The sequence below is a fragment of the Protobothrops mucrosquamatus genome, unplaced genomic scaffold, assembly GCF_001527695.2.
Source record: "Protobothrops mucrosquamatus isolate PMUCROS unplaced genomic scaffold, P.Mucros_1.0 scaffold104, whole genome shotgun sequence".
Classification (NCBI taxonomy): domain Eukaryota; kingdom Metazoa; phylum Chordata; class Lepidosauria; order Squamata; family Viperidae; genus Protobothrops; species Protobothrops mucrosquamatus.
Window position 1 is genome coordinate 1,296,951 of NW_015386477.1, and position 24,056 is coordinate 1,321,006.

General features: G+C 34.6%; 1 protein-coding gene across 1 annotated transcript; it reads right to left on the reverse strand.

Annotated features, from left to right (window-relative positions):
• Window positions 1–1,840: 1,840 nt before the first annotated feature.
• Window positions 1,841–17,620, reverse strand: SGTB (small glutamine rich tetratricopeptide repeat containing beta). The gene is made up of 10 exons (XM_015812671.2): window positions 17,519–17,620; window positions 15,076–15,179; window positions 14,041–14,110; window positions 12,778–12,877; window positions 11,075–11,179; window positions 8,315–8,453; window positions 8,155–8,217; window positions 7,483–7,520; window positions 5,569–5,652; window positions 1,841–4,008 (listed from the first exon to the last, which is right to left on the reverse strand). Exons 1-10 carry the CDS (start codon window positions 17,616–17,618, stop codon window positions 3,897–3,899), a joined length of 915 nt encoding a protein of 304 aa, XP_015668157.1. The 5' UTR covers window positions 17,619–17,620; the 3' UTR covers window positions 1,841–3,896.
• Between the last annotated feature and the right edge of the window lie 6,436 nt (window positions 17,621–24,056).

The following is a 24,056-nucleotide window of genomic DNA, read 5'->3' on the forward strand; positions in this document are numbered from 1 at the left end:
TGCATCATATAATGACTTAGGGTTTTGCATGAATAAAGCTATTGCCTATGAACTAGAAGGCTTCTTGATGAATAGCAATCTATTTGCCCTTTAAGACTGATTAGACATTCTATTGCAAGCTATTTTGTATGAATTATTTCATTTTAGGTTGTTCATCCTTAGTATATGAAACTGGGAGAATCCAGGTGACTCTTAAATATAATTGAATTACCATGACGTCTGTAGCTATTGATGAAAGATGCTGGAAACTATATTGCAAAAACAACTGAAGGACCACAGGTTCTCCAACCTTTACCTAGTTTAATTCAAGTGGGCCCATGAATGTTTCCAGTATCTTTAGGCATGGTAAGTCCTGCTCCATGTTCCTGGTTTTTTTTTTAATACTAGATGAAGTTGGCAGTCTCAAGATTTATTTCACATTTCACAGCTAAAGTTATTTACACAACTCTCAGACAAGAAATACCTTCCAACCTTCATTTGTCCCTATATTTGATAACTAATTGAATTTTGGGTTTAAATGCAACACATGTATGCTGCGATTCAAATTTTGAATTAAAGAGAAATAGATAAAAGTAATAGAAAAGTGAAGAAGTAGAAGAGGAAAAAGAAAAAAATATTAAGGAAGAGGTTTCTGGTTATTCTTAACAGCAGTTATAAAAATATAAATATTTTTATAGTGTTGCGTTAAAGTTTCCTTCTTCCATAATCTATCATTTCTAATTTTTTTTTTCAGCAAAAAGTACATAAGAGGTTTGCAGTCACTAAAATGAATTGAAGCAAGTTTCAATAAAAGATTAATATTATTGCCACCGGCTATAATGTATACTTAAAGGAAACTGGAATCCATTGAAGCCTTTCAGAAACAGGTCAGGGTGCTCCAGACTATTACTTTAGCAATTAAATCAAGTTTCTGGAAAACAGAAGTTTCAGCCATTTAATTTTCAGCCACTATTATTCAACTAATAGTGCACAGAAGTTTTAATTCCACTATATATGCAAATTAGCTTAGCTGTAACAGAACTGTGCCATCTCCAGTAACTTCCTATATATTTCCTTAGGTCTCATTTATTAAAGAATTTGTATGGATACACCTACAACTCATGGTAACACTTCGTGCTTCTGAAAGTATTGTAACACAGTACACAGATTTTGAAATTACTATGAATTGATACCTTCAAATTGCTACAAGATTCTTGGGTGGACCACATTACTATGATTCTTTTGAAAAAGGCACTATTGTATTTTTCCAAGATGGTTTCAACTGATGGAGAGTGCTGGATTCCAATTGGGCAGATTCCTTCTCATCCCAGTTATATTTGACATGGGTCATCTCAATCTGTACATTAGATGGTGGGTTTGCCTGGTTGAAGGAATATGTGTTAGTAAGGCTACATATAGTGATTCAGTAAAATGAGTGGTTTGATAATTAAAAATTCAGATTTGTAGACCAAATAAAGGGTATAAAGAGCTGGGAATAACAAGAAAATTTAATTATATCAGATACTAATATAATTATATCAGATACTGTTTTCTGTGGTGATTTTTGGTACTTGCCACAATTGTTGGCATTTGTTATGAAAGTTTAACATGAAATAGGATTTTTTTTACTCCTAATGGCAATCTTTACTTAGGAAACAAGTTATATTAAACTTAAGAAGAACTCTGTCACTTAATAGCAATGGCTAAATTTTTAAATAGAATATGTAGCTATAAGTGCAGTTACCTCTACAAATATCCCTGGTTTAAAGTAGCTTGAGACATGAGTATAGACTTTTTCCTGAAATAAAGAATGAAAAAAACCCCACCTCAGACAATATTGTATATGAAAACGGCATATTTGTTTTATTAAACTTATTCCAAATAACAAAGGACTGATCCATTATACATCCTTGAAAAATCGAGATAAGGAATAGAGTGGAATGTGAATAGTTATTTAAATGTTACTTTCTGAAATACGCATTCATTTGGCAAATACTCCACTGTGAATATGAAAATGCTAGTGCTGTATTACACACCTACCTTTTTGAATTTGAAAGACAATGAATCAGGATACACAGGACATTTTAACACATGCTTATAGAAGGGGTGGGGTAGCTAAGAAAAACATGGAATCTTCATTTTAGAATTAGATTAGCAACAGTAAGCACTACAGCAGCAATTATTAAGTTAGCATTAGGAGTAAATTTACCAAATGATTTCAGAACATTAATTACACATAGTATAATTTAGAACAGTTTTTAGAGTTAATTATTAACATCTGAACTACAAACTTATTCTAAATTATTATTTGTTAGCAGTTTCTTCAACTTTTAGAGTATACACTTAATGCAGTGAGTTTAATCTGTTCTAGTGTCAACAAAACGTGTTAAACACGGGAGGAAAGTTTATGGAAGAGTCAGGATGGTTTTCCACATATATTCAGAATAAATGTTTAACAAATTATTGTTTGGAACAGAAGGTTGTCAATGTTCTTCCACCCAATCAATATTCCAGGATATCCTCCCATGAAAAGTTTTCTAAATATAACATACTGTGACACTGAAAGCTTTCTCCTGAATAAACCGTTCTATTCTTGCAGAAATGATTTAAATAATTCTGTTCTGTATTATAAAAAAAAATGGGAGGGAGAAAAGAAACAAGGAAAAATAATAGTGGGGGGGGGGGTTGCAATCAGATTCATAGTAGAGGGATAAAACTATGATGAATGCAGTTTTATATATTAGTCAGTGTTTTAAACAATATACTTAGGTATGCCATCTCAATACTTAAATGGATCTGTAATGTACAGTCAACCTTCCAGGACTATGCAAGCAGGCAGATGACAAATACAGTTGATACCATGCATATAAAATTATATTAATATAGAACATGGTATCATTTCATAAGAAAGATCTTTAGAGTTTCCATATGCAGATTCTCCCCATTCTATATTCTCTGGAGCGTTCTCTTTAACATTCCTTTATGTACTACTTCTGGACATCCATTCTAACTTCATCCTTCTACTAACCATTGAACGCAAGTTATGTGGAGACTCCATTACTTAATTATACCTCTTAAAGATGGAATTCACAATTGTATTCTCCCATCCCCATAGTATAGAAGATTTGGATGTTAATCCATTTGTAAAACAATATAGAAGAACAAGCATTTCTCTATATCTTCTTTTCAAACTTAGCAGTTAATCAATAGCAATCACTCTACAAACTGATTTGGCTTTAGCTGCCCTCTTACATTATAAATGCAGCTTAATATCTCTGGTCCACTTTCTATAACCAAACCTATCCATCTTTCCCCAACTTCTGTTCACTCAGCTTTTCTTTGACCTGCCATATTATCTTATCCTGAAGCAATTCAAACAGGCTGTCTTTTCTTTCAACAATTCCAATAATCAACCATACTTTGTCAAAAGTGAACTCTTTGTTTATTGCCAATTAGACATGCATAATTGTATATGTACCCCACAGCCTTGTATTAGAGGGCAAGAAACAACCTTATCAAATATAATTTATACATAACCTTTATACAAGAGTGATAGCCCATCTTCTATTCCTCTGACATGCACCAGCTGTTTTTCAGTGCACAGTATGCTGCAAAAATCCATTCTCTCAGAATGAAAAATCCACATGCTGTTGCTTATTAATATTAAGATGCTCCCCTGACATAGAGATTGTAATAAGTCAACAGTTCTAATTATAGTCCATGTACAAAGGCATCACTAAACATACATGATATGTTCAAATCTGTGTGCAATGATCTGTTTTCAACAGACAATAAGGAATACACACAAATAATTTTCTATCTCATGTCTGAGAAGAATTACAATGGTGATATTTGCTACAAGCTACAATATGCCTTTTGGAATTAGTAGAACAATATTTTAATTGATGTTTCTTGAATCAAGAATGTTCTTCAGTGCTACCACTGAAAGATCTGCTTCGAACATGGTTTCGCAGTTGCTCTATGAGTTCTGGATTTTGTTGCTGGATCTGCTGGGCAAATTGCTGTCCCCTGTACAAAATGTGTATTTTTTAAAACAAAGATAAAAAAAGACAGTCACTATTGTGTAATACTCAAAGATGTAAAAAATAATATTATTCAAACAGAAGTTACTCTGTTTACCCTAAGAGAGTAAGCATTTGAAAATTCTCTCTAACTTAATGTTAATCTAAGGATGTACAGGTAGTCCTTGACTTATGTGACACTAATGAAGCCGGCCCATTATGGTCATAAATTGTGATGGCCGTAAAGTGGGTCAGCACATGACCAACTTTATTTTATCTTTTTAGCAGCCATCATTATTATCATGGTAATTAAGTGAATCCACTGTTGTTAAGCAAACCCATTGTTTGCTATGAGGTGTTTTGCTGGAAACTGAAAGTAAATTCTGGTGTTTGACAAAAACATAAATTACAGTCACATAACTTTGGGATGCTGAAAATGGCTGTAAATGTGGGCCAGTTGGAATGCATCTGAAATGTAACTGAAGGGGGGGCGGGCGGAGGATGCTGCTGTCAGAACCAGGCTATAACTGCCTTTTGGAAGGGTCCATCATAACTTCAAATGGTTGCTAAGTGACTGATCATAAGTCGAGGATTACTATGTTAAACAATATAAAAAGTGATAAAAACAACAAAGAATAAACTTTATTTCTGTGTTATATGTCAATGTACATTATATTTTCTAAAAAAATTTTTTTTAAGATTTAGGTTTACACTACATTAAGCCATAAAGTGTTTTGGTTGGCTTTGGCTTAATTCAGTATCTAAACTCAGCCACATTTGATATGCGTGAGAGCAAACTATGCCTGATGAACTAGTCGTGGGGATAAAACTATATGGTTTAGAGCAGTATGTGAATTCAGCCTTGGTAAGAATTGCTGAATTTCTTTCAGGAAGTCTAACATATTTTTACTACAAGTAGTATTTGCAACAATATACTATATCAAATGAACTCTCAAAGTAGTGAACTAATGGAATGGGTATGAGGGACAACAAGGTGAAAAAGTAAAAACCAAAATGAGGTTTCTGGGAGTTAGCACGCACTATAGCAGGGGTCTTCAAACTTGGCCCTTTTATGACTTGTGGACTTCAACTCCCAGAACTCCTCAGCCAGGCACGCTGCACTATAGAAATGGCGCTGTGCAAGTTGGTGAAAAAAATGCCTTATTTAAGGAGATACATGCAACATATATACAATAAGCGCATGCCAACACCCAAACTAAAGGAGCTCTTTTCAACTTTGGACCCATGAATCCAGCTGGACCAGTCACTTTCTCTCAGCCCTAAGAGGGAGGCAATGGCACACCACTTCTGAAATATTGCCAAGAAAACTGCGGGGACTTGTCCAGGCAATTGCCAGGAGACAAGAACAACTCAAAGAATTAAACAAAACAAAGTAAAACAAACACCATACTACTTTTACTTACTGTAATTACAAATCCTTCATTAAATTATTTCTAGAATTTCTAGTCATTTTGACAGCCAGAAATATCTATGAAACATCTTAAACTTTTTAAAGCCTAACCTTTTCTCAAATGCTAGCTAAATGGATTAAATCATATATACTCACGCGTGAATTAAGCTTGAGAGATCAGTGAGACCACCAACACCTGCAGCAGGACCACCAATAGCATTTGTCATCATTCCTGACATTCTAAAGAGAATAGATATGACACTGATAGAGAGAAATACAGATTTTCAACTCCATTGTTATTAACTCTCATGCTATACTGTTTTTCTTTAAGAGACTACAGGTAAATGTAAAGCTCTCATAAAGTCTATTTACATTGAGAATGAGATATATTAATACAAACAATTTCCACTTGCATAAATTCAAATAAGAACAATGTGAGTTTTTTAAAAGCACAGTTGCCTATTTACCATGAAGGCTGCTATCACTTGTGAACAGCTCAAGGAAATTAAATGTAGATTCTACAGATTCTAGAACAGGGGTAGTCAACCTTGGCTCTTTTATGACTCGTGGACTTCAACTCTCAGAATTCCTGAGCCAGCATGGCTGGCTCAGGAATTCTGAGAGTTGAAGTCCACGAGTCATAAAAGAGCCAAGGTTGACTACCCCTGTTCTAGATAGTAAAAATGAAGAATATCATTGAACACTGGCATGAGCCTAGGTTTGGATGTCTCTGTCTGTCTGTCTGTCTATCTATCAAATTTATTGGCCACCCATGTTACCACAGGGCAACTCTGGGTGGCTTACAATGTTAAACATTTACTTTGCTGGTTAAGATGGTGAAATAGTTATATCTGTACCCTTATTATTTCTGTGCATCTCACAGCTCTGTTTAGACAGACTGGCATGCTGTTGGGGAATGATAGATGAAAAGAACTTCAGGCTGCTGGGACTTGTTTATAAGGCATTTGGGAGATAAAAAAAATCACTTGAATTTGCAAGTTGGACACATAATTAAAGGCAGAATTCAGTGACGTAGCTGATGCAACAATGGCTTGTAAGGTTCTCTGGAACTGTTTTCTCTGCGGAAACTTTTGGAGCAGTTTTTTTTTCTTCCTGGACTTATATAGGCAGACAAAGAAGAAACAGGCAACTGGGTTTGCGGGATGGAAAATACTTCTTTGAGGGAAGGGACTACTATACCAATTACCTTGAAGAAGTGATCCTTTCTACATAAAGGCTGAGAATGTGATGAGGATTTGGCTCAAGAGCATCCTGGATGAAGTGAATTTTAACCTGGGCATGTGATCAAATCATCCTGATCATCACCTAGGTAGGCAGAGTGCAGTGTTTCTTGCTCTACTGGGCCTCTCAGCAACATTCAAAACTATTGACACATCCTGAACAGCAGATGGAGGTTTAGTCAGGAAAACTTTTACTCAGCTTTAGTTGATGCACCAGAGCACAGGTGTCAAACTCACCACGTCACGTGACGTGTCATGACGTATCACAACCTTTTTTGCATTGCCAGATCTGGGGTGGGCGCGGCCTCCATATGATGCAACTGGCCCACGGGCCAGCAGTTTGACACCCCTGCACCAGAGTGACAATTTTTGGACCAGCATATTCTACTCAATAGTCACTAATGCTCTCTTTATCACATACTGCTCAAAGCTACCTCTCAACACTACTTACAAACTTCATATTTTGTACTCTATTAGTATTATGAGTCACCTAGAGTCTAAAAGTGTGGTGGAATATAAACGATGTCACATAACACACATGTACTCATTGTATTAGGTTTTGAATCTCAGAAACTCATGTATTTTCTTTGAACCCATCAAAGAACAGATTCCACTGCCAGATTTTCTTCTTGAGTTCAAAATCAGAGCTACAATCTCTTCTTCATCCTACCCTAACAAATGGAAAAATTATTACTAGAAAGAAAATTGTTCAGTGAGATTTCAGCACTAAGTGTGTTTCCTGAAAGTGATGTGTGCTCACCCTAATCCTTTATGTTATGCTTGCTTTGTCACCTCTATGACAACACAGGTGGCCTGTGTTGATACTTACAGTTGCTGGACTTGAGGATTCTGCATTAAACTTGCTGCCTGAAATAGATAAAATAATTTCATCCACAATGAAGCCAAAATTAGGCAGGATAGTTTCATTGGCTAGTAGTACTGTGAGTAATGGTGCACTTTCAAAGTCAAATTTTCTTGGTATTTAATTAATCTTAACATCTATAGACTATGGTATCTCAATACTGCCCTATTATGAGTCTGGCTACTTATATAAGTAATATGTGGCTTTTTTGAAGATGCCCCAACTGTCAGAAGCTCAGCTATCTAATCTTTTCTAGCGTGGGACCAAGCTATGAAATACTTTTCCAGGGAGTATATCCTTACCCCACCCTCAGTCTCCCAGGTTTTAACAAAATATCAAAAACACTCTTTTTCACCAGGCTTTTAACTGTTCAAGCAGTTTTAATTGTCCTGGTGTTAAGAAAAGTGCATGTCTCCATTGATTTTAATTGTATTGGTTTGATTGTTGAGTTTTTGTATTTTGCTTTCCAGTTACAAGGTGTTTTGAATAAGGGGAAAGGCAGGATTTAATTTTAATCAATGACATCATCAACATCATCATCTTTATAAACAATGAAAATATTATGAGTAAGGAATAGTTAGCCAATATGAGAAACAGTGGAACCCAGGAACAACAGAAATAATTTTTAAGTGCACTTACCATGCTAATGAAGGCAGGATTGTTTATCAAACTTGCCATATCAAAACTCAGACCAGTTCCAGTCTGAAAATAAATACATGTCAATTATAAGTAAAGAAGCATTGGATAACTAAAATATTTAAACAATGTATTATTACAAATGGTTTGAAAGCTAACTTACAGGACTGGACATGTCTCTTGATTTCTGTTCAGCTATTTTCAGATTTGATTTGTAAGAATCATTTTCTGGATCAAGATCCAGTGCCTTTTGGTAACTGTTAATTGCCTCCTGATATTTATTCATTGAAGTCAGAGCCAATCTAATATGAATAAAGGGAGCCAACATGAGGACAATCTGAACAAATATTTCTATTTTTAAAAATCTATTCTTTAACAATATAAATACAGTTTAAATTGTAGAGAAAAGAATGGGCTCAAATCCATTAAAAGTATGCCACAAAGTAATAAAAAGGTTAATATTTTCCTGGCTCTATAGCTTTATTTTAAAACAGCATTCACCGAATATTTATATTTGTTACTTTATTGCTCAGTTTATCTACAGAGTCTAGTAGTAATGCTTTACTGCAGTTTCATACCAGCTTCCCTCTGTCCCTTATCCCCACTACCTGTAGAATTGTTACTCATCCATGCTGAGGTGTTTTTGTAGGAGAAGAGCAGCCAGAGCTGGGGGTAGGGGCGGAATAAAACACATCATCAGTTTAGAGTCCTTGCATTATCACAAGTGATCCAAGCCTAGCCCCTCCTTGACTTCCTTTGCCACTTATCTACTGCCAATTTAGTGCTGATCGTTAGTTGACCAGATTCTTGTGTATAGGCTATTGTATATAGGCTATAGGCTGTATATAGTAAATAAATCATTTATGCTGCAACCTACACAAATGGTTCTGATTCTTTGCATCTGACAGTTTTGTATGCAAAGTCTGACTACGGAAAGTTACAAGGAACACTTTTAAAAGTGTTTATATATAAATGTATATATAAATTTGTAACGATATAATATAGTAAACGTATAGTTAATAGTATCACACCACATACAAGGATAATTTTATTACAATTTGCATACATTTAGAAAATAGGGAGTGGTATATAATTTCAATTCTGTGTAACAGGATACCATGAGAAGTCGGCTTACCATATGGTTATATGCATACTACACTAAGTTCTCACTTAGTAAATGGTAAACAGTATTTGAAAAAGAATGTAAAGTATAGCATTTTTCTGTTTGCAAGATAGTTTCTGGTAGCTTATAGATTTGTTACACAAAATAATCATCGGGTTCACTTGAGAGGGAAGAAAGTGAAGGAAAAATTTAAGTGTAAAATGAAAGAAAAAAAATTTATATAAAGTTTAAATGTTGAAGATGGATAGATTATATTTAGAGAAAGTATGGAGTGAATAAATATCATATAGTTTCTGAGTAGATATATTGTTTTTACTTATTGCTTTATTAGAGTTAAAGTAGGTATATATTGATAGTATTATGTTTGTTTAGTTAAATTGTAATTTAGATATGGAATGGGATGTGTTTTAATCCTGTATCTGGTTCCAGGAAGCCCAGGGGGGGAAGGGGATTAGGGGAATTATAAAAATTGATGTATTTACATGTTATAGGTAAATAATAATTGTATTGATAAGAGGAGATGCTCGGCTGGTATCCCAAATTGCACTCGAGGAGGTGGTTAGAAAGAGAGGGGACGTAGGTAGGTGGTAAGGAGGAAGGAGGAGAGGTTGTGGGTTAGAGGGAGGAAGGATAGGAAAGTGGATGAGGGCGGAGGCAAGGCAGGGACTGCCGAGCGTTTCCGACAATGTATTGACTTGGATTGTTTTTTCTGTTTGTGTATACAAATGCATCATATTGTTACTTATTGTTTAATTATAAAAATCAATAAAAATTTTATTAAAAAAATAATAATCATCATCATCAGGTTCTAGAACCAAAGATCATTTCCCACAGTAAGATCAAACGTTACTTTTAAGAAGCTCAAATCTTGCTTATCTTGAAAATAATGAGGGTCAATGTAATGAGTCAAATGAAAGCAGGCCATTGATTAAAGTACTTCCTATATTTTTGAAACCATGTTATATAAATCACCAAATATTATCACGGTTTAAAAATACCCTACATTCTTAAAGTTCTCAATGGGCCTTTAACTAGGAAGGGAGGGAGGGAGGGAGGGAGGAAAGAAGGAAAGGAAGGAAGGAAGGAAAGGAAGGAAGGAAGGAAGTCTTTTGTATAGAGAAAAACTTTCTTGATTTGGTTTTTGTTGATTTTTCAGTTATAAGATAGGAGAATAGAAAATTAAAAAATGTTTTAAAAATGCATTGATTAACATACATGAAATTGTCTGAGACACCACAAGTCTCATTAATACAAGAGGTAGAACCATAAAATTAATTTATTTGGTTTTGAATTGAATTAAAATAATGACTTCAGAATGAAGTCATGCAGTAACCCAGACAGTCCTTTCATTTTGGGGGTATTAATTTATTAATTAACTTGATTAAATTATTGTTATTCAGATTAATGAATTCAAATTAATCTTTTAGTTTCTTGGTAGTCAGGTAAAAAGATTTAGTAATTTGAGGTGTTGGCAAATATTTTATATATTTAGAGCTTTTCCATTTTAGAGAACATGGTTCAGACTACTAGGATGAGGTTCATATTCCTCCTTTTGTGAGAAAATAGAAAAGGAGATAAAGAGGAAGAAGAATACCACAGAGATTAAAAAGTGTGGAGAACAATAGAGAACAAGGGAGGTAAGGGAAAGAAAGAACAAGAGAAAGAAGAATATGGAGGGGGAAAGAAATGAAAGAGTGTCAAAGAATGAAATCATAGCAAATATAACAAACGACAGAACAAGTCCCTCTTTGAAGGAGATGAGTGGTCCAGAAATGCAAGATATAACGTTAATTTGCTTACCCCATTCTTCCATATGCTTTGCTGTATTTTGGATCTATTGCAATTGCTCTCTCACAGTCTTTTATTGCCTCACTGTGATTGTTCAGTTTACTTTGAGCAGCAGCTCTACGGTGTGAAAAAAGAGCAAAGCTCAAAAAATATAAAAGTCAACAAACTGATCTCCATCTGACCATCAACCATTAATACACTTATCATATTGTCTCGCTTTGAAAAAAAAAAGCTGTAGATTGTTTTTCCACCCACCAATTTCATGTTTTTTGAATAAAAAGAATATTGAGGAAAAAGCTCTACCAAAGTCACTTTCTATGTTTTGTCAAAAAACACATTCTTATAACAAATATTAAGAATACTTTCAGAGCAGTGTTTCCTACACTTTTTGCTCTGGGGCCCTTCCCACTTTTAAAAATTATGGAGGACCCCAAAAGAGCCCTTTTTTTGGTAAGGCTTATATATATATATATATTAATATTTATATTAAAAATTAAATCTGATGCATTTATAAAATATGTATTGATTCATATCAAAATAACAATATTATACCCATTATATATTAACAAAAATATTTTTCATGAAAAACCCTATATTTTTAACTAAATAAAATTAATAATGAGAAGAGTGATCTTGTTTTAAATTTGTGCAAGTATCTTCTATGTCTAGCAAATAATTTTGAGTTTTGGACCTCTGAGGGGTCCCAGGGGTCCTCAAACCACACTGTAAGAAACACTACTTTAGAATTTGCTTATTAATATAAATGCCACATGACTTCAGAGTGACTCCGGAAAATTTATTCTGTGGAAACATAAACAAATAAACATAAACAGAGGAAAGTCTGTATCCAGACAAGACAACCTCCATATATTATAAAAACACACCTGACAGGAGTTAAAAGCCACCCCTACCCCAGGCCTGGGAGAAGAACCAGGTTTTTAAAGACTTCTACAACAACATCAGTAGGCTATTCCCAGAGGGCAGGAGCTGTGTCAGAGAAGGCACAATTCCTAGGTCCTGACAGATGGTATGGTTGAACGCAGTGTTTCTCAAATTCAATAATTTTAACATGTGGAAGTCTAGAATTCCTCAGCCAGCATAGTGGTTGCAGAATTCTGGAAGGTGAAGTCTACGCATCTTAAAATTGCTGAAGCTGAGAAACATTGATTTAAATGGATACAACCTGAAACAGTCACCTCTGCCTGATCTTACCAGACAGACAGAAACCATGCAAGAGAATCGGCTCCTCAAATAGCAATAACAATATTATTGTTGCATCATGTTGCTAACTCTTCAATATCTCCTTAACTCAAACATATCTTTTCTTGGAATCCTGTACTTACTATGCAAGGACAGGAAAAGAAACAGCTTCTTAAAGAATGCACACATGCCTTCCAAAGCATTTGTCCTTCAGAACTGAAGAGCTACACATTCCTAATACTAAACTAAGATTTGCCCATCTAACTCTACTAAAGTTTTTTCAAAAGAAGTTCCATTGATCTCTACTGGGCCTTAAATTTCAAATAAGAAGATGGTTAATGACTGAGCCTAATTAAGGAAGGACAATAAATACAGCAGTGAAATTCTAGAAATGTAATGATCAAAACAAAAACAAAAGTTTGGCGTAGCATTCTGCCGAAGAGTGGTAATATAGACCGAGAGAAGTATAAATATAATTCAGAAATAAATATTCACATGCTTTATATGAACTTCACCTGTTGCAGTAATAGACCGCATTATTTGGATCTAATTCTATAGCTCTGGTGTAACAATCCACAGCAGCTGCATAATTGTCTTCTTTCATGTGATTATTACCTAAAATAAATCATCATAATAAAATGGTCATGAATAATTGAAATGATGAAATGCTGTTTTGAACAATAGCCTTAGGAGTGCTGTAAAATAAACCCCATAAAAAACAACTTGGTTACCCTTCAAAAATATTTTTTGGAAAAAAATTGTTTTGAGCAATGTTATACAAACTGGGACTATTAATACATCTCTCCTGTAATTTTGTTTGACACAAGGTGGCACATTCCTTGAAAAACTGGCTCAAATTAGTGATCCATTACAGTTCAACAGCTTGAGTATCATAGCTGAAATCAAAAGATTTGTGTCCAGATGCCATGTCATGAATGATGGCAATTTTGGATATCCTTTAACTTAAGTTGGTAATAATAATTACCTTAGAACACAGGCCAAAAAATAATAGATTTAACCCATAGAACAATAACAGATTTAAGTTATATTTATAGAACTATAAAGAATAGTTTAACAGTGGAACCAATTACCAATAATCTCATAAATGGACTGTCTTTGAATGAAGCACCGAGCCAGAAGATGGATAGCCATCTGTCAGAAATGCTTTAATTTGAGCAGGGAGTTGCTAATTGGAGTAGCAAAAAAAAATAGCTACTGCTTGCATTTTAATAAACCACTTATGAGATCGTATTCTTTTGTATGAGAGTCACACTGAATATACAGTATATTATGATCTGAAAAGAAACAAATGATGTTACCAAAATGAAGCTGACAATGATAGGAGATGCAAACAAAGGCCTGATTCATGAAACAAGAAACTGTAAAGAATTTTAGGTTAATACAACATGCTATAAACAATAGGCTGCAGACCACAAAGTCTTATATTAGCCTATACATTAGACCAAAATTAAGGAAGCCATACTATGCTAATGTGATATGTGATTTAAATCCAATATAACTTTCCAGTCCTAAGTCCAAATTAGCATTTAGACTGATTTGCTGTACATTTTATGTTCTTGTGTTTTTTTATTCTTCCACAGCAGCCAGGAAACATTATACTTTAAACAGCTGTTCATCCCATACAAGATCTATTAAACACTAATAGTCTGAGCATTTGTAATTCATTCATGCGCTTATCTCTCATCATGACCAACAAATAAACTACATTATCAATGGCAGAAAGGATTCTTTTTTTCAATTCCTTTTCAGTTTCCTACCTTCATCCTTGAGCTGATCAGCTTTTTCAAGGTCCTCTGGCAAAGAATCTGAGAGAGGCAGAATCTCATTCTATGGGTATGTTAGAGAAAGAGAAATATTATTTTCTATATCCCTTTATTTAGGGTCATTTATATCACTGATCTTAAACAAGCCACGAGGGGCCTATTTTGCAATAAATATCAGTAATGTAATATCAGGAAGAAATCAATGCTGTAAAGTAATTTTCTTTTAGTGCACAGTATGTCAGAGCAGAGACACTATCCAAAATAGTAATCTGGGAGTACTCAAATCTGCTCTTTCATTCTTGAGTTCCATTTACTATATTAATTTTGAACACAAGCACTAGGATAAGCAATGCACCAATCTATGCAGGATTTCACCATATTCAGTCAGCTCAGTGTCCATTTCTTACTTCTGTATGTAAAAGAAATGGATCTGATTGCCTTCTTTTGAAACATTTCTCATTCTCTTTATATATATTAAGATCTGAATGCAGGAAATATATATATATTAAGAACTGAATGCAGGAAATACGCAAATTAAAGCTAGTTTAAATATTAATCAGCAGTGTGTAACTATCTCAGAAAGTTTGTATCAAGGTATACAAAACTAAATTATAAACATTTATTTTCTGATTGGCATATCTACATAAAATGTACGTTTCTAATTAAGCTATTCTACTTACAAATGTACAATTATTATTTGAACAAATCAGGCTCTCAAATACATTTTAAACCATATTTTTAAATTGTGATATATTGTCAATAATAGTCTATCAATAATCTGTCAATAATAGTTCTTGATCTATATGAAATCAAAACCTATCAGAAGTTGCAAAAAAAGGGATGAAGATAAAATCTGTAAGCTGAGTAAAAATCTTTGGCCCAAGCTAACAAAACTATCATAACATTTTATAAATAAGGTATCACCTATAAGAAAGGCATTCTTACAATTATTTGGTAGCAAACTGGACTCAGAATTATCTATATAAAAGTGTACTCTATTAAATAATACAAAAATGAATTAATTTGTACCTTATGACAGGAATCTGCAAATATTTCTATCAAACGTGAAGGTACTGCAAGACGGGTATCCTCTAGATTAATTTTGAAGACTGTCTCCAAACACTGAATTGCCACTAGAGAGAAATAAATTATTTTTAAAAATAATGTGATGTTTATCATTATGTACAGACAATGTAAATTTTATACCGTAATTGTTATCTGATGGCAAGATAACACTCATCCACATTCATAGTCTCCATTTATAATGCTGCTCCAAACTCACTGCAAACACTAGGAATTGTTATGTTTTAAAATCTGCATTAGGCAACTCTAAATTTTCATATATATTCATAAAAGATGTAAAAAAAAATCCAAAAGGAAGTTTCAGTAATCCATCCTAATCTATGTTGCCAAGTAGATTATTTACTCCCTGTTGTACCATGTCTTCTTAAATGGTCACCAATTCTTCCTCTTCTACCTAAAGTACACTCTTTTCCCCTACTAGATCTCAAAAATTTCACTGCTATACTATATTCCCCATGTTCTCCTTGATAGTGATCTATTTGGCAGATCTGTTTATCTCTTTCCTACCTCATTTCTGTGGAGTATTCCTAGGGAATTAATTCCTATCTGTCTAGTTAACATATTCTACTCATCTAGTAAATTGCTACTAAAGTGTTTGTTCTCTCCTAAATAAATTAAATGGGAAAGTCATCAGAAGAGAAGCAGAAGGAGGGAAGGAAGGAAGGTAGTGTAAAGAAGCTTTATGCTTATTTATACAGAAATTCCATAATTTTAATGACACTTTCTCCTGAGTAAGAGAATTGATTTCCCTTGGATTAACACTGGATTTCCACATTTCACTAAGCCATAGGTTTAGCTACAGTTTTACAGAATAAGCTATATTTAGCTGGGCTCATACTTTATGCTAAACCTAAGCCACAATGTGGCTTAGCATATGTAAATCCAGCTTATAGTAGCTTTAGTATAAACTGATTTTGGGAAATATTGCAGGAAACTACAATAGTTTCAATTACTACATTGGAGTTATGTTTACAAATAAAAATTAAATAAAAAGTGAGGTTGCATGACTTCTGTAAGATATTCAGTAAATCTCTAAGTTATGATGATAGCTTAGAATTTTACTTCTCTTAATCACTAAAGAGTGAAATGTTTTTACCATTTGATTTGAAGCAAGTGTTTTATAATACCTTTTAAAATTATTTTAAGAATATATCAAAATACTTTCCTAATTAAATATTTTTCTTAAAAAGTATCAATATTTTATTGATGTATAGAAAATCTCAAAGATTTCAAAGTACACTCATTATTTCAACCAACAATACCTCTAAATGTAATTTCATTTGAATATTCTAAAATTAGATTCAATTATCTAGACTTAACAGTAAACAAAATTTGTTCAGACATAAGCTTCACAATCTCAATCATATGCCTACATTCCCAAATACCTACAGCCTGGCCGGCAAGAATAACTTAACATATGGTAGGAAAAATATATTTAACAAATCAGCACAATTGTTAGCCTACAGCTAGCAGCATCATGATCATGCTGTCCATATATTCACCAGGAGTTGAACTTGACAGAAAAAAACTCTTAATGATTAAAATTGTTTTATAATTAAATGAGCATAGTTTCATTAAAATGGATGCTATAATAATCTTGCAATCTCTGCTAAGAAGGAGATGGTAGCATCTAGCTGGTCTCAAAAAATAAGCAGGGTTGAGAAGATACTCACTGCAGCATTGTAGGACTACAGACTAGTTACTCTGTGGTAAGATGGGCAGCCAGTAAATTTTATAAATAAATAAATAGTCTGGGAAGTGGGGGGGGGGGAAAGGCTCTGAAGAAGATAAAGGCAAAATATTTCATTATTACCATCAAGAAAACTACATGGATGTTTCTATGTAATTATTATAATTCCTTGGGACATGGAAAATACAAGGAATTAAAAAAGCAACTAATAGATAAACCTTTTATCATCACAAGGTATCTTCATACTTGTGGTTAATTCTGGAACTTACTATCAAGATGCATTCAAAGGGCAATCATATTAGGATTGGTCTAACATACAGCAGAAAATAATGTATCTTTCCCTTTATTAAACAGAAAGCTAAACATTATCAGTTACTAAATAAAGCCTACATATGAAATTTACTCTAGGTTTGTGAATTCTTGCCTGCCATCATAATTCTCCATGTGAACTGGGTGCACATTCTGGAATACCAAACATTCCTCTATGTCTATGACTATGCACTGAAAGAGAAAACTGACTGTGTTGAACAATCTTTCTAATTCTCCCTTCTACTTTTTTTTAAGAATGACTGAGGTAAATTTCTAAGGGACTCTAAAGATCTTCAGTTTTAAATACATTTATGAAATACAATAGATAAAGCATTCATTTCTTAACAGCAATATTTCATTTAAATACCAACTTGCCCCATCTCCACACACCTTCCAAGCTTTCTTGTTCATCGGATGTGAAAGTATCCATCTGACTCTGTTCTCTCAGGAAATGGATGATAGCATAAACAAGGTGTTTCACTGAAGACATTCTCAAATTTAGCGCAGCTTTCCTGAATCATAAAAACAGGACAATCAAAACACTGTTTAATGAAATTAAGATGTCCATTTCTTCTATTGCACTGAAGAAATGGACAAATAAGGAGTTGTGTTCTGAATCAGATTTTTATCTGAGAATCTCTTTCTTGAAGAAAACCTTTCAGTCACTTTTAAACATCATGGCTCAGTTCTTCAAAAAGGACAAGAATTTTTTAGATATTATTTTATTCCTATTAACCTGCTAGAAGTTTCATAACATTTTCATAACATCACACAGTTGGATCTGCCCTTTGACATTCCTGCCATCTGGGGCTGAAGAAGCTAGATCTGTGCATAAACTGATTTGCTCCTAAAATGGGAAAAAATAATTTTAGCTCAAAGTTGTATCAAACTTACAATGTAAAAGCAGATGAGTAATTGATTGTACCTACTTTTTGTGTGCAACCTGGGCAGAGACAGTGAACCATGAACACTGCAATATTTGGTCTTTGCTTAAGAGACTTCTTAAAGTAGATTTAAAACACAATAAAAAAGCCCAAATAGGCTAATAAATAAATAAATTTAAGCCACTAATTAAATATTCCTAAACTTTGTTTCTATTCTAATCAGCCTTGTTTCTAGCCTGAGCCACATCTGAACCACATTTGGGCGTACCAAAAATAAACCTGAGAAATCTAGATTGAAGTGATCTCAGTAGGCTAGAAAATTAGATTATGGACTGACAGTTGCCCCAAATAGTTATTGTACTAAGCCTTTGTCTACAAAGTTTAATAGTTCCAGATAAATATCTATTTCCTTATCAATAATAATAATACTGTAAAATTGCTGTGGTAGTTCTTTGAGCCAAATCAATAACATAACCAGCATCAAAGCCTCATCTAGCATTTGACTGGAATTAAACCCGAGATATATAAATATTGAACATGTTCTGTCTGGTAATCATTAATGACTGACTAACATTTTGGAGTTTTTTTAATAATTAACCATCAAATGCTTTTTAGGGTAAAGCTGGACCAAAGCAATGATAGTTCTTTTATGACCAGTATATGTTTAGAATGACAGCATCATCTACATAAAGATTGGAGATGTCGATTCCCCAGTTAGGGAGCCAAAATAGCTATAGATTTTGATGAGGGAATTAATATACACATTAAACAAAATGGGAGCTAGAACACAACCCTGGTGAAAATCCATAAATATCAAATAGATTTTTTTTAAAAAAAGTTCAACTGTATTATACACCCAAACTAACTTACAGAAAAGTAAGGTGTTTATCACTTGATGTGTTGTTGGGTTTAGACAAATTACAAGAAATGGCACCACTTTGAAGTCAACTAAAGTAGTAAACTGTTGGCTTAGGTTGTTACGAAATGTGTGGATGATCTTGGGGAACGAAGGGAAGAGATGCTACTTAAGAAATAATCAGACAAGAAAGACAGGAGCCCTCAGTTGGCTGAACAATCAGAGAAAGAAACTTAGGAAGGACCCATCCTAATGGATGAAGTAGTTGAAAGTGGCAACATGAAGTTTGTAGTTTTAGGCTTGCAAAATTTTGTTAACATGGCCTTACAAAAAAGTAGAATTAATTCATCCACTTTGATCATGTTTCCTGTCTGATTTATCTGGGAGAGATGACAAAGTGCAGCAGACATCGCACCGATGACACAAAAGCTCAGATATGCAACAAATGGCTGACCATTTGCATGTGGCTAAGCATTGTGAGAACAACTCCAAACCCTTTCAAAACTATTCAGATTGGTAACAATCACGCCATACAATGAATTCCACAGGTAAATTACACACTGTATGAAAAATTACTTCCTTTTCTCTGTTTTAAATTTCCTACCAGCCTCACTGGATGGTCCCAATGTTTTGAGAGTAAGAGAAAAGCTCTTCCCTGTCTTCTTTCTCCAAACCTGTTTTATTTTATATTCATCAGCCATGTTCTACTGTGCTAAAATCGGGGGGTGTGGGGTGTGAGGGTGTTAAATCTTTTACATAAGCAATGATGCTCTTCACTAAAACAGTAGAGTACAATCTAATGCTAATGATTCAAATATCAAAGTAGCATTAAGATAAAAAGCCATTTTGGAGATAGTCTTCCAGTTTATGTATCTTGGGAAATCATAAAATGCTGATTTATAAGGGAAGCAAAAGTTCCCCAATCTATATATTCTAATGTTTCTTGTATTATGATTGTCAAACTTCTTGTCAGGCATGGCAATAAAATTTGACTTGCCAGACATTAAATCCATAATCGGGAATTTGCTTCTGCTCACCAGCACACTACAGTTTTATATAATTGTTTTATTGTAGACAAGAGAAATCATGTATAAACAAAAGATCTGCTTAATGCAGAAGGATTGGGCATTAAATACAATATATGTTTGTTTCAAAATTTAAATCATAATTTTTTCCTCCCAATTTTTGAATGAAAGGATATTGGGCTGTTCTCTTCCCAGCCTTGAGATTGGCAAACATCTGTTCAATGTTTATTCAACAATTCTGACAAGCCTGAGAATTCCTGTTTTACTCATCGGCTTCAGCCCTTACACTAATCTGTGTCATTCTTTGATAATATTAAATATTCTATTAATTAAAAAATTAAATGTTATTTCATAACTTCCAATATCTCAGGGGTTGCCACAAAGAGGGAGTGAAGCTATTCTCCAAAGCACCTGAAGGCAGGATAAGAAGCAATGGATGGAAACTAATCAAACTGATCAAAGAGAGAAGCAACCTAGAACTAAGAAATGTCTTGACAGTTAAAACAATTAATCAGTGGAACAACCTGCCTCCAGAAGTTGTGAATGCTCCAACATAGGAAGCATTTAAGAAGAGACTGGACAACCATTTGTCTGAAATGGTATAGGGATTCCTGCCTGAGCAGGGGGTTGGACTAGAAGACCTCCAAAGTCCCTTCCAACTCTATTATTATTTTTGTTGTTGTTACTTTATTCCTATATTCTACCATATCTTTTCTTCTCTGTTGCTTTAAAAATATTGTGGTTGTCAGTTATCCTTTAAAGAATACTAATTTCCAGCCTACATTATACCACTATCTATCAAGTTCTTTTCAATTTCTAATGTAGTAGAAAAGTTTGAGGGCTATTTTTTTTACTTTTATGTCAATTAATGCATTAATATCCATCCTGGATTATTTTTTTCTGATTCCCTCCTGATCCTAGTTTCCTATCTTACATTGGCACTAAACTTGTCTGTTTGAATTTCTGATTATATATCATTACCCAAACCAGGGCTGGGCACACTTGAGGCATGCATGATTTGATTTGCTTTTTACTAAAATCCACAAATTCATCAAGCATTACCTGTTGTAAAATGCATATACCTAAGATAAAAAGTGTCAGATCTCAAAGAATTTAAGCACCAAAAATGTATTTTGAGTACTAGAACTTAACAGTTTTTCTACCCTCAAATCCACTCATGGTTCTTCCAAGCTTTCTTCCTGCAATCACATAATTTGGGAAATGCAATTATCATAACATTAGCTGTAAGCAATCTACTGCCAATCACTGAGAATTAAATATATCTGGATCCATCTTATGCTGAGGCAGACCTAAGTGGCTCCTTCCAATGAATCATAACAGAACCTATGCACTGTAATGCAGAACAGCAGAGAGAGAGGTAATTTGAGTGCTCTACTGGTTGTACTGTCATTGTTTTATTTTGTGAATGTTTTCTTTGTGCCACCTGCTTGTTTCTAGGTCTGATTTCCTTTCCTTCCCCAATTTCTTTCCCTTATTCTAAAATGTAGAAACAGTTTTATGATTTCTTTATCTCTGCCATACTTGGAATGCTATTAGATGTCTTAATCCAAAATGGACAGGGTTTCTTTTCAAAAGATTGTTTCTCAGAGTTTAGTTTCTGGTTCACAATTCAACTCCTCTGCCACATTAACCCAGCTCATCTTTGCATTCTAGTCAGGCTTCAGATTCATTGCATACTGGCAATGGGCAGAAAGGGAAAAAGGAATTAAATCTACAACAGGAAACTTGCCAGTTTCAAACATAGAAGTTGCCAATGTGTGGATAATATCAATCTAGGATAAACTTCTTACCTTTATGTACTTGTGACACAAATCCTGCCTCTTATTTTTCTCTATCCAAAATGTATCTTTGCATATATCCAGTTCTATCATTGGCAGTCATACAAAGTTTTCAGTTCCTTCAAATATCAATAATCATCCTTCCTCTCCCCCCCATGCTTATTCCTTATGCCTGCAATTATCTCCCTGAATACATTGTCTTGTTTCCTTCCAAACCCATTTTCTTTGACATTTTGGGCCCAATAATCTAGGAAATTTAAGGCTGCAATCCTAAAATGCTTACTTGAGAGTAAACCCTACTAAATTCAACAGCTACACTTCTGACTAGAAATTCACAAAATAAACATAAACATCAAAAAGATTTTTTTTTTGCTTCCGCTTGGGTTCCCCATTATCTCTAAGTCCCATTTTATATACACAATGATTTGTTGAACAGCAACTCAGTGGCAATTTTTCCATGAACTCAGACACAGAACCAATACAACTCATCATATTGCATGAGTCTAGCAAACATGATTTATTGAATAACCCACAAACAAACCACAACTGACAGTGTGAAACAGAGTACAGTAATCTTGCTGGAAGAAAATTTTATGTAGCTTCTTGATCAAATCCCCGTTTGTCTTCCCTTAGGCATGAAAGCTTTCGGCCAATCACTCTCAGCTCAATTCACCTGACAGGGTTGTTGTGGTGGGGAAAATAGGAGGAGGAAGAAGTATTGTGTATATTCACTGCCTTAAGTTATTTATAAAAATAATAAAAGCAGGATATAAATAAAGTTAGTAACTATTCCCATTTGCACATTGTACAGAAAGCCATAACAGTAAATACATAGCCAAGAACCATTTAGCATTTTGTTTTGTGATGTCAAATGCTAGTAATTTGCTGTATGGCATACAATATGGCACTTAGATATTTGTGCACTATAAGCTGTGCAATCTAAATGTTTAATAAACTTTAAAACTAAAACCATGCCCTTGTTAGCCCTACTACTGAACCAAAAGCATATTCTATTACAATGGATGAACTATACTTCTCCAAATAGGTTTCTGTCTCCTTATTCTTTGCAATTGTGATTGCAAATTCAGAATTGGCTTTAGTGTCATCTAAACTGAATTATATGGTTTAATTTAAACAATGTACTTAGAAAAAACAAAAAATTCTGAAGATATCCCAAAGAAGGCAAGATGACATCATATTTATACTCACAAAAATGACACAAATTATAAACTCACGTCATTTCCACAATGAAGTCATGGTGCATTATTTACTACCCCTTTGTGAGCACCCATGAAAATGTCTTACTTTTCACTTGACTTATAAGCAGTCCAACTTTTCATAAACCTTCAATTTATAATGAAATCTAGAACATTGTGACCTCAATGCCAACTTGTGATTAGTGCCACATGCTGAGTCAGAGCTTAATTTACATTCAATATCTCCTGTGCCTATTAGAATTATATAACTTCAAGAAAGTATTTTAGCCCAACTTCCAAGGTTCTCAATTTTCTTATAACATTTTGTTTTCATATTTTATCCTGAAAAATAAGTTTTACACATCTTGAAATTATTGCTGAAAAGACTACAAAGGTTTTTATGGCAAACGGTGAAGCAGTGATTGGAGATTTGCAAGAAGGGAAATGCAAGTGTGGCTATATCAGCATATTTTTTCTTTAACAGGGGCATAGCCCACTGGAGGCAGAAGCTGTGGCCACATAATGATATTAAAGAAGCAAGCATGTTTTGTCCGAATGATGGTACAACCCATTCGAAAATGCAGCGTGATTCAACCCCAGCGATATGCTTTATGGGGTTATATAACCGGGCAATCTGATCTTTGAAATGTCACACCTTGGGACCCACACTAGGCAATCAGCGGCATCTTTAATGGTCCGAGCACGTAAAATGAGAGCGATCGTATTTTTTACACGGAGAACACCTACCAGGCAGCACTCGAAAAGAAATGCTGGCCCAAACGGCATCCGCTCGTCCATCTTTCGCATCCCACCCCCTGAATCCTAAAACGCAACCAGACGCGGGCTCCAGCATCCCTGAGTCCTCTCAAGGATGCTGGGGAGGGAAAGATGACGGCCGGGCGGGGCGGCGGGGAAGCAGGCAAACCAGGTGATTTGCCTTGATGGTGGCCAGTCACTAGAGACGGCTCTCGAAGACGCACAAACAAACCCGGGAGGCAGATGCGGGTTCCACTCTGCGTTTATATAGGTAAAGGCGGCGGCAGCTTCTTACAGCGCCACGGCCAGGGCTCCCATTCTGCCGCACAGCGGACAGCAACCGTCCGCGCCCGGGGAAGCCAGCGGCTGTCGCTTACCGTGCCAACAGGAGGGAGGCTAATGGCTGGTCAGT